This window comes from Narcine bancroftii, chromosome 3, assembly GCF_036971445.1.
Source record: "Narcine bancroftii isolate sNarBan1 chromosome 3, sNarBan1.hap1, whole genome shotgun sequence".
Lineage (NCBI taxonomy): Eukaryota > Metazoa > Chordata > Chondrichthyes > Torpediniformes > Narcinidae > Narcine > Narcine bancroftii.
Window position 1 is genome coordinate 288476259 of NC_091471.1, and position 12496 is coordinate 288488754.

Here is a 12496-nt window from a genome sequence, read left to right on the forward strand (position 1 = left end):
GTCTTGGTGAATTTCTATTGCTGCTGGGTTTTGGGGTCCTCTGGGCCTGTAACACTGCTATTGAGCAAATGTATATGGCTTTTCAGCTTATACCATTTGGGATAATGAATATGTAATTTTAGGGTCAACCAGTTTTATGACAAACTAGAAGACGCCCAGAATCTGAAAATGATGCAGAGGCTAATGACTTCAGGGGAGTAAAGAATATGAGATTAATGCAGGTTGAATTAAGCGATACAATTATTTAATGAGTTACAATGCCATACACTCATTATAAAAGAATAAGAATTCATAAAAATATTTTCTTTTAATACACATTTTGAATACTCAGTAAAGTTGTAGTTGGTTCCTGCCCTGAAAACACTCCCTGGATAATGCAGCTTGCAGAGGTTAAAACAAGTCTTTTCCTGTTTGACAATGTGAAACCACATTCTGTGGGGATAAATTCAAAAATGTGGCTGTTGACCCGAATAACCAGAGCGTTTCTTTTTAAAACACAAAATACGTCAAAGTCTCAACAGCAAGATTGGGCACGTCTTTTGAAGTTGAGAGAATAAGCACTCACTCTTTTTGTTCATTCTCAAACATCATGGAGTTCCGGCATTTTTTTTAAAAAAAAAAGCTAAATTCAATGCCAATATACAGTTTAGGTGAATCAACTCCAACTCCACAATGTATCATTAAAATTTATGTAAATTTAACCAAAATAAGTAAACTTAGGTAGTGAGTCATATCAAATCACAGTTTAAAACCAAATTCAGTGTATCTCCTTCCTCTTTAAAAGTTATAAAGAAAATATTAAACTGTGGTAGTTAGGATTGAAGATCTCTGGATGGTGGCAAGGTTGGCAAATATGTTGTTGACAAAAGCAAAATCACCAGGGACTGAATATCAGCAATCGTTTAAAATCGTTTCATGTGTTTCTTAACTGTTGATCTGTTCATTTTTCTCAGAGGTATTCCTGAAGGAAGTGTAACAGCATTATCTCATAGTGCTCTCCAGATTCAGGGCAGCGAATACTGTGTCTTTCATTAGGGTAAATCTGTGGAAAGAGACAATATCCAGTTATTTTAGTAGAAAAAGCCTGAAGAAAAATATTGCAGATGTAAGCATTCTGAAATAAAATGGAATTTCATAGTCAAAAAGCCCAAGTGTAAAGACTGATATTCTCCGCTCTTACATTGGGAGACTTACTTCCATGAATGTGCCCTGGCCGGCTCCAAGGCGCCACTGCAATCTCTCTTGGGGGAAGAGTCAGTGGCAGAGCATTGTGCTCCGCTGCCTAGCATGAATGTAATGCCGCTGCAAGTGTCTAGCTAGGTGCGGGCTGTTGACGTCGCGGTGATATCGTTAGCTCATGACCTATGTTCGTGCTGTCAGGGGGCGGCAGGGGCAGGCTGTGTCAGCCCTGCCAGCCACTCTAGCCTCCGGTACCTCACTGGGCCGCTTTGGCCTTCGGGGCCTCTCATTGGAACCAGCGGTTCAATACACAGCAGAGCAATGTCCGTCTACCCTACCCATAATCCCCTACGCAGCTGGAACTGTTCTGGGAAACACAGAGTGGTTCCAGCTGCGTGGGGGATTAGAAGTAACAAAATTGGCCATAGCTCAGCGTGTATATATGGCACCATGGTGCCAGTAGCCATGTCTCCTGAAAACCACATCAATGCACCAACCACATCCAGGCTGAAAGGGGACATCGAAGCAGGCTTTTCTGGGCCTGCATGAAAAAGTAAGAAATATCCTTCATTCAGCTTTTAATCCGGCCTCCATGAGAGGCTATGAAAAGGCCTATACCCTTAGACGGGTTAGGTAGCAGCTGCGCCGTTAAAAAGTTTATATTTGAATGTTTATGATCGTAATGACCAGTACAATACAAATCCCAGCACAGATTGCCAACATTTGGAAAGAGGGCAAACTTAAGTGCTCAGTTGACTCAAATCGAGTTGTTGTGATGGGTTTATGGTTGTAGTTAAGGTTAAATATAGCAATAGGGCAGCAAGCAACACAGCTAGCAGAGATACTGCTTCACAGGTTCAGTCCTGAGCTTCTGTTGTGTCACTGAAGTTTGCCCACTTCTCTTATGGATTTCTTCTGAATGTCTGACTTCTTCCCATATCCCAACGACTGTGTAGTTTGGTAAAAAGTCAACTAGCAGAGAGGTTAACCCCCCTTTTTTAAGCCTCATTTTAATGGTTCTATGTTATATCCAGAATACAAGTCCACCCCCATTTTTTGGGCTGTCTGGGCCTCCCAGGAACAAAACAATTAAAAAAAAACATGACCCAAAATGCAAGCAACAAAGCTGTAAATTAAATTTTAAAGAAACCCCAGGCAGCAGAGGCGACAGCCCACAGAGTTGGAGTGGTGACATCGTGCTCCTGGAGGGAGCAGGAACCTCGGCCAACCAGACAGGAGTGGCAGCGATAACGACCTCAGGGTCCCAGATAGGAGCGGTTATGGCAGCGCCCAGTGGTGGGGAGATTCCAGGGAGCAGCGGCACTGGTGGTGGAGAGGTGCTTCCAGCATCGACTTGTATGCCGAATCGATGTCAATCTGTTTTTTGAGAATTTAAGTTCTAAAAAGTATATCCGGTGTATAAGTTGACCCCAAACCCCCCCACTTTTTGTAGGGTTTCACAACTTGACTTTACGCCGAAATATACAGTATGTGCAGGTTGATAGTTTATTTGGCCACAGTAAAAAATTGCTTCTGGTGTATAGATGAGTGGAGAGGAGGGGTGGGGGGTGGTGGGGTGGTTGTTGGGAATGTGGAGAGAATAAAATGGGTTGGAGCAAAATTAAGGCAAAGGTGGGCCAAATTGAATGCATCTACATGGTATTTCTACACGTCTCAAAAAGCCCAGATTTGGTTCCCAACCTGCCCTTAATGCTGCAACTAGGACATTTCTCTGTTCCTTGTCCACTACCTTGATTAGAGAGGGTAAAAAAAAAACTACCATTGGAAGACAAAAGTTGACAGCAGATAAAGACAGAAGCTTTTCCAATCCTTCTACAAAATAAAAATTATTCAAATACTTGCAATAGTAGAACACAGTGCTGGAGTGGATGGTGGAGGCAAGTACTCCCACAACATTTAAGTAGTATCCAGACAGGAACTTGAATTCCCAGAGCATTGAAGGCTATGGACTAGGGGGCTGGTAAACTGGAATTAGGAGAGATAGGCAATTGAGAGTCAGTGTGGACATGGTGGGCCATCGTGCCTGCTTCTGCATTAAGTGACCACCAGAAATATCAAAAACGTCAGAAAGGCAAGAGTTAGATATCCATCTATTATCAAATGGCTGACATGGGAGAATTTAACGCTTGGACAAATATCTAGAAAATTTCCCAAAGGGAGCAGCTGTGAAATGCTTTGGTAGGGATCCTCACTGATTTTGTAAGCCTTCTTTAGACAATGATCCTAATGCTTTTGGACAGGTGAGGTTATTTGGGGGGGGGGGGGGAGGGAGTTGGTGGGAAAGATATGATGCAGCATAATATCATAATTTCTTTGGATTAAAATTTCACTTCTGTTTTAACTTTCACTGAAATACCATAAAATTTGAGCTGCCCTTCACAGGGATAAGAGCAAACCCAGAGTCTGACCAATTTGGTGCAGTAATTTGTTTGGCCTCAATGATTTTTGTTCTTTCCTAGTTATTGGAATACATCTGTGGGCATTCTGACTTGCACAATCCATAGATGTCAGGCTGAATTCAGTTGGTACTTTGGAAAACTCTAATGGATGCACGGATATTAAAAGCTTGATTTTAATGTGTGCATTAGCAATTCTTAAGGCAAATTAATCGCAAAATGTTCACAGAATCGTAGGGAGATGTACTACAGATAAAGACTCTTCATCTCATTGGGTCTATACCCTCAACCATCCACTAACAGTCACCCTACATTTATCCCATTTTAAAATGTAAATAGTAGATTCTGAATACTGGAAATAGTCAACAGGTCAGGTAGCATCTATGGAAGAAAAAGTTATTATTTCAAATCCAAGATCCTTCGTTAGAACTGAGGAAAAAAAGCACTTGATTTTTCATAAAATGTGGTCTTACCTGAAGCTGATATGGCTTCCCAGCTCTGATTAATTGAGAAACTAGGAAATTTGTGTGGAAAAAGTGCACATTTTCATCTAAAAATCCATGCAGAATCAGCAAACGGTTGGGCCTATATATGAATAGAGTACACATGATTACAACCAAAAACACAAATCGAAATCAAAAACAAGATGCTCCCTCCTAATTCTAACTCTCCTTCCTTTCTGTGGATGCTGTCTATCAAAATATCTTCTCCAACCAAGTGGCCAGTCCAAGGATTTTTCACAATCAACTGTTCATATAATTTTTAATCTTTATAACAAGATTGTCTTTTCAACTTCTCCATGGGGGGGGGGGGGGGGGCACGGTTGGCATGGCGGTTAGCGCAACATCTTTACAACGCCAGTGATTGGGACTTGGGTTCAAATCCTGCGCTGTTTGTAAGGAGTTTTTGTATGTTCTCCCCATGTCTGTGTGGGTTTTTCCTGGGGGCTCCGGTTTCCCCTCACTATTTGAAACATACTGGGGGTGTAGGTTAATTGGTTGTAAATTGGGTGGTACAGACCTGTGGGCCAAAGTGCCCTGTTACCTTGCTGCATGCCTAAATTTAAAATAATGAAAACAAAAACTTCTAATGTTACACAAACTGGGACTGAACCCAAGATTGGTCACTGATCAGCTAATTCTTCTCAAATCATACTTTGATTTTAATTATCTACATAGATTATAAAAAATAAATAATTATTATAAATAATAATGTATAAATTTTCACATCTGATGATGATATATAATTACATGAAATATAATTATAAATGATCCATGTAACACTGAGGTTTGTAAAAATTCTCCTACACTTTATAGTATGTGAGTGTGCTCTGTCATTGTAATCAAATACTGTATACAAATGTCCATCTAAAAGCATTAGACTGGAAGGAAAATAATGTGTTCTATTATATAAAACAAAAACAAACTGATGGAGGATCTCTGCAGGACGAGCAGCATCCATGGACAGAAAGGATTTATTGTTTTCTGGTTCAAGCCCCAATGTAGCTTTTGATCACCTTTTGTAATCAAACTGTTGGTTTTGGTAATCCTAACGTTTGGACAATGTCTCTTACTCTAGTCCTCGTGTTGAAAAATGGCAACTGCAGACTCCAAAGATGTACAAAAACTCCTCAGTTCTAACGAAGGATCTTACACCTGCACCAATGAAGCAATTAGACATACCCGAGTACTCACAAACACCTGTGAAGCCAAATATCCCAAACATTATGGGGCCCTGAAATGAGGGGACTATGTATAAAAAGTGCTTTATTTCTACATGGTCAAACCAAAATGTAGACAAATAACCTTGATCCCAAATGTCACTTCCTTTCCCTCCACAGATGCTGCTCGACTGACTGAGTTGCTCCAACAATTTGCTTTTGCTCCAGATTCCAGTCTTTAATGTCTCCACCTCAAATATATACATTTGTTATGACAAAATTGGGGGAGGTGGAGAATTTCTCTATTTTATCAGTGCTGTTACTGGCATCAAGAGAATGTAAGCAGTGCACGAGACTAGCTGGATTCTCATTTCTCACGTTTCTCCCATGTCTGGGCTATTTTCCTTTCTGTACAATGTAGGCTGTTCCAGAAACACCTTTTGTAAATGATCCAGTAGTTTTCACTTAAAGTTTACAGAGTTTAAACCATTTGAATGTTTGCTGTACCAGCTGGTTTTCTCTCCATTTTCCAGCCAAACTCTCAGCTTTTCTCTAACCCCACTCTTGGAAAGTAAGTTTCATTCCAATCTCATCTTTTTCCAGATGTTGTCATGCTCGCAAAATTTGCTTTTTAATCAGTTCTTACACCATCATGGAATGCTTTGAGATGCTCGTTATGGTTCACATCAACTCTGGCCTAACAGCCAGCCTTGACCCAATTTAATTTGCCTACTGGTCAAATAGATTCATGGACGGTGCCATCTTTCTAGCTTTCCACTCAGCCCTGGGACACCTGGACATCCACAATCAGACTACTATTCATAATGACAGCTCTGCCTTCAGTACCACAGTCTCTAACAAACTCACTTTGGAATCTAGGCCTCAGCACCCCCCCTGTAACTGGTTCTTTGACTCCCCCCCCCCCCCCCCCGGTCCAATAGATGGCAATCAGTGAAGATAGGTGGTCAGTTCCCTATCATTCTCCCTCTATATTCACCACTTAAATACTGTCCCAACTCCAGCTTCAAATTCTTCAACACCACTAGAGTAGTAGGCTGGGCATCAAATAACAAGATGGAAAGCAGAAAAGAACTCAAAAAGTCTCGTGGCATCTGCCTTATCTTCAACAAATGGTGATGATCTGATTTCAGGAGGTATCAGAGACGTGAACCCAAATAATTTTGTGCAAATTACATAGGAACATAGGAAGTAGGAACAGGAGTAGGCCAAAAATGGTCCATCGAGCCTGCTCCGCCATTCAATAAGATCATGGATGATCTAATTTATGACCTAACTCCACCTACCTGCCTTCTCCCCATATCCCCTAATTCCTCTATCATGTAAAAATTCATCTAACCGAATTTTAAATATGTCTAATGAAGCAGCCTCAACCACTTCCCTGGATAGAGAATTCCAAACATTCACTACTCTGGGAAAAACTATTTTTCCTCATCTCTGTCCTAAATCTACTTCCCCGAATCTTGAGACTGTGTCCTCTCATTTTAGTTTCCCCGGTCAGCTCAAAAAACCTTCCTACATCTATCCTATCCATACCCTTCATAATCCTATATGTTTCTATAAGATCTCCTGAACTCGAGCGAATACAATTCTAGACGATTTAATCTTTCGTCGTAAGTCAACCCCTTCATCCCAGGGATCAACCTAGTAAACCTCCTCTGGACCGTCTCCAAAGCCAGTATATCCTTCCTCAAATATGGAGACCAGAACTGGACACAGTACTCCAGGTGCGGTCTCACCAGAACTTTATACAGTTGCAACATTACCTCCCTACTCCTGAATTCAATTCCTCTAGCGATGAAGGCCAACATTCCATTTGCCTTCTTAATAACCTGCTGCACCCGCAACCTAACTTTCTGCGATTCATGCACAAGCACTCCCAAGTCCCTCTGCACAACAGCATGCTGTAGTTTTTCACCCTTTAAATAATATTCAGCTCTTTTATTTTTCTTGCCAAACTGGATAACCTCACACTTACTAACATTGTACTCCATCTGCCAGACCTTTGCCCACTCATCCAGCTTAACTATATCCCTCTGCAGACTCTCCACATCCTCATTACAATTTGCTCTTCCACTCAATTTGGTGTCATCCGCAAACTTGCCTACACCACATTTTGTCCCCTCCTCCAAGTCATCAATGTAAATGATGAACAGTTGTGGGCCTAGCACCAACCCCTGCGGCACCCCACTTACCACTCTCTGCCAACCTGAAAAACTCCCACTTATCCCGACTCTCTGCCTCTGTCTGACAACCAAATTTCGATCCATGCCAATATTCTTCCCCGGACTCCACTTTCCTGTAACTTACTGATAAGTCTCTTGTGCGGCACCTTATCAAACGCTTTCTGGAAATCCAAATACACATCAACCTGTTCCCCTCTATCCACCGCACCCATTATATCCTCAGAATCCTAACAAGTTTGTCAAACAAGATCTTCCCTTTCTAAAACCATGCTGCGTCTGCATGATCGAACCCTTACGTTCCAAAAGTTTCACTATTTCATCTTTAATTACAGCTTCAAGCATTTTTCAAACTACATACGTCAAGCTAATTGGTCGATAATTTCCAGTATTCTGCCTACATCCCTTCTTAAAAAGTGGCGTGACATTTGCTGTCTTCCAGTCTGCCGGGACCTGCCCAGAATCCAAAGAATTTTGGTATATGACATCAACTATAACTTTTGCCATTTCCTTCAGAACCCTTGGATGCATATCATCAGGACCAGGTGATTTGTCTGGCTTTAGTCCTATTAGTTTCTCCATCATTACTTCCTTTGTAACAACTATTTTATCAAGGCCCTCCCCAACATTCGCATCCTTAACTCCGCACTTGGGCATGCTGGACGTGTCTTCCACCGTGAAGACTGACACAAACTATTTGTTCAATGCCTCGGCCATTTCCTCATTTTTTGCTACCAGTTTTCCTTTCTCATCCTCCAAGGGTCCTATGTTAACTCTGGCCACCCTCTTCCGTTTTATATATTTATAAATTTTTTTGCTTTCTGTTTTTATATTGTGCCAATTTATTTTCATAATCCTTTTTCCCATTTCTTATAACCCGCTTTGTAACCCCTTGTTGTCTCTTAAAGTTATCCCAATCTTCTAGTTTCCCACTGCTCTTTGCAGCTTTGTACACCTGCACCTTCAATTTTATACTCTCCTTTATTTCCTTTGTTAACCATGGTTGATTTTTCCCTCCCTTGCTGCCATTTTTCCTGACCGGAATATATTTTTGTTGAGCATTACAAAATATTTCTTTGAAAATCTTCTACTGTTCCTCAACTGTTTCATCAATTAGCCTGTGCTCCCAGCCCAATTCCTCTCTCATCCTATGGTAGTCACCCCTGTTTAAGCATAATATATTAGTTTTAGATCTAACTAATCTTCCATCTGAATGAGAAATTCAATCATACTATGATCGCTATTTCCCAGATGGTCTCTGACTATTACATCATTTACTCTACCTATCTCATTGCACAACACTAGATCCAGGAGAGCATTTTCTCTTGTTGGCTCCTTAACATGCTGCTCAAGAAAGCTATCACGGATGTATTCTATGAAGTCCTCTTCCAGACTCCCACGACCAACTTGATTTTCCCAATCTATGTGGAAGTTAAAGTCCCCCATGATGACTGGCGTATCATTATTACGTGCCTCACTTATCTCTCTATTTATTTCCTGTGCCACTAAACTATTGTTATTACAGTTGAACATTTCATATAGGATGAGGAGGATATTCTTCACATTGGAACGATGCTTGTCATAAATCTCAAAAAGAACCATGGAGTCACCTTTTGCAATCAAACTGTTGGTTTTGGTAATCCTAACGTTTGGACAATGACTCTTACAGTTTATTTCTTCTTTTTCAGCCTCAGAAGGGCTTATTTTGACTTTCATTGGCACAACCCTGGTCCTCGTGTTGAAAAATGGCAACTGCAGACTCCAAAGGTGATCAAAAGCTTAGAAGCAAGCCTAGCTCTCTTACACCTGCACCAATGAAGCAATTAGACATACAAACACCTGTGAAGCCAAATGTCCCAAACATTCTGGGACCCTGAAATGAGGGGACTATGTATAAAAAGTGCTTTATTTCTACATGGTCAAACCAAAATGTTGACAAATAACCTTGAATAAAATCTGGAAATGTGCACTAATTACATGTGAATTGTTTGATTACAAATCTAAAACAATGGAACACAGGGGCCAATAAAGGAAGAAAGTGTTTTTGTCCTAAACATTATGGAAGATACTGTATATGTATGCAAAGGGAGAATTTTAATGAACAAACATTTTGACAGCACAGGGCACTGGAATAATGGAGTAGAAGAAGTCTCACATGGAGCTAACTTCTGTAAGAAATGATTATCTCTGGCTTGAAAAATAACTTATTACTTACTCATTTGGTAGTTTATCAACATGTAGCGCCACTGAACCAGCTTCGTAACCCTGTTGATTATTCTCTGGGATGTCCATGTAACGCTCCGTATAACCAGTGTCATAGGCCATCCAGACTGTGACTGGTGCGCCAGCTATGGCAACCTGCAAGGTATTGAAGTGCACTCTGACATCTGGGCAACACCAAGTTCAGTATCAACAAGATCATCACTTATATTATCAAATATCTTTTGCCTTTTTTTTTAATACCTCAGGCCATACTCGTTTGTTTGCTCATTTACATCTTCTTGATATTAACCTTCAGCTGTTGGAAACATTTTCATTTACTCCTCAAAAAAAAGTCATGGTTTTGTACATCTCAACAAATCCCTTTCCAATTATGCTCCAGTTTGAGTTTGATTTCTTCTATGATAGTCTTTCATACCTCAAACTGCTCTACTAAATTACTTACAGGCCTTCACATCCTAAAGCAAGGTGTGAATAAAAATCCACATAATCAAACTTTAAAGTTTTTTTTTAAACTTTATTTAAGATTTTATAACATGAATAACATATAGGATTACATTAAAAAAAATTATGAATAATAAAATTACAATACAATATCAGTAATCTAAATAAACTATACCCTCCCCAATAATTATTACACATTAATAACCCAACTCAAATTAGTCCAACCCCCCTTTCCCCCCAAAATAAAGAGTGAAGAATTAATAAAGTTAATAATATGTGAGAAAAAAAACCCACTTACAAAAAAAACCAAAAACATAACTGATTAAAATACTAACAAAAAAAAGTAATTAATACTAAGATATCAGACAAAAAACATATTTAAATCAAACAAATGCATATATTTAACAAACGGAGTTAAGATGAAACATATATTTAACTCAAACTTAATATAAAAAATTAGTAAAGTTAATAACATTATCTATCAAAAATTCTTAAACAATAATCAATTCTTAAAAAAAAATTGTAGCATGAAAAAAAAGATGAAAAAAAAACTTTCTCTATAGAGATAAACCTTCACCAAATATCAACTAAATCAAACTTTAAAGTTGATCTAACATGAACAATCTGGCTTTTGTACTTTATGGTGTTATTTGTGAAATCCAGTATGCTTCATGAAATACTTTGTAAACCAACCTTTCTGAGTCAAGTTGAAAAGCATGTTTGCTCTATTTTCTGTTGCACACCCTTTGTATGTGCACCATTCGCATTCGCACCTAGCTGCATGTACCTTTGTTGAATTCAACCTGCCTTTCAGGTTCTGGATTGCAAGGCCAAAGCAACTGATAAAATGTAGTAAAAAGGGAATAACTAAAACTGCTGAAACGCAGAAATGAACTTGAAGCGAAAGAAGTTCCAGTTTTACAACTGTGTAAATCTTACAGCGAGTTTAAGGTTAAGACAGAAATTGGAAAGAAATATACATGTTTGGAACAAGAACAAATCAGAGCCAAGAAAATCTGACAGTTTTTCTCTCATCATTAAATAGCATCGAGAGAGCAGCTTCCTATTTTATTTTCTCATAACTGCGTTTACTCTCTTTAATTGCCCTTGTCTCAGCTGTTTTTTTAAAAATCATTTTTGGTTTTGGGTGGCAAAACCTTTGGAGCCTGGTAAGGATAAGGGAGGGCAGTGTTGCGAGATCAGAATTAACAGAAGAAACAACCTGGCTTAGTTTAAAAGCAGCCATGGAGGAAGAGAAATCAATATCAAACATTGACTTTGATCTCCCCAATATCTCACTGCAGAAGTCATCAACTCAACCACGATAATGACATACTGGAAGATGATGTAAAAACAATGCTGGAGAAGCTCAGCAGGCCCAACAGTGTACTTTAGCAAAGGTTAAGATACATAACCAGCGTTTCGGGCTTGAGCCCTTCATCAAGGTACCTTGCCATTGTGTGGATAAAGGACATTGTTTGACCTGCTGAGTTTCTCCAGCATTGTGTTTTCACTTCAACCACAGTTTCTGCAGACTTTTGCATTTTGCTTCTGGATGATGAGACCAGTTTACTAATCAGGCAGTGCCAACTTTGTGTTATCAAATGCAATCAAAGAAAAACAAAATAAAGATGTTTACATGGACTTTGAACAGGAAGAGAGGCCATTGTTGAAGTTATACTGACGACTCATTGAAGAGTTTTTGCACCAGACAATAAAGGAAAGATAATGGAAGCAAGGTGTTGTAGCACTCGAGTACATCAAATGCTGCAGACACATGGACAAGAAGGAAGGTTAATGCACAATGGCAAGCATTACAGGAGTTTGGCAAGAATGAATTAGATAATGAGAGTGGGGTGCAGCTTGGACTTGGAGTACATTCTACAGTGCAGTGTGGAGATTGAGGAGTAGAACTTCTTTAGGGTAGGCATCTCATGAAGAGATTTTACAGATTTTACAGTAGCATAGAGGATAACTTCTTCTGGGTAGAAACTCTGACCTGCTGAGTTTCTCCAGCATTGTTTTTTTTCTCTACAGTGCAGGATGCTTCTACATTAATACTGACACCAACAGCTGTGAAGGTTACAGCATCAATACATTCTGCACTTGACGTATCAACTCAGATTTGCTTCTTTCCATCTCATAGTCCTTGTAATCTCCTGCATTGCAGAGGGAGACAGTATTTTCCTTGCACTCCATTTTCAACGATTTTCACTCTAGCCTATACCATACTTATAAAATGCCTTCCATCTAAAATCCATATGCCTCAGACTGCAGCACAAATGTGACTTTCTCCTATTCATACACTAGAAAATGACAAAAGTGGGTCACAGCTTTTTGAACAGTAAAATTCTTGGGAGTTTTAATTATCATGA

At 39.6% G+C, this 12496-nt stretch overlaps 1 protein-coding gene across 4 annotated transcripts in view; it reads right to left on the reverse strand.

The window, feature by feature from the left end:
• Positions 1 to 222: 222 nt before the first annotated feature.
• dpp9 (dipeptidyl-peptidase 9) overlaps positions 223 to 12496 on the reverse strand; it is an 84548-nt gene continuing 72274 nt past the window's right edge. For all 4 annotated transcript variants that reach the window (XM_069928538.1, XM_069928540.1, XM_069928541.1 and 1 more), the window contains 3 exons: positions 9673 to 9815; positions 4070 to 4181; positions 223 to 1042 (listed from right to left, as the gene is read on the reverse strand). In XM_069928538.1, the coding sequence (XP_069784639.1) occupies positions 950 to 1042; positions 4070 to 4181; positions 9673 to 9815 (348 nt within the window). In that variant the 3' untranslated portion in view covers positions 223 to 949. The remainder of the gene's footprint in view (positions 1043 to 4069; positions 4182 to 9672; positions 9816 to 12496) is intronic.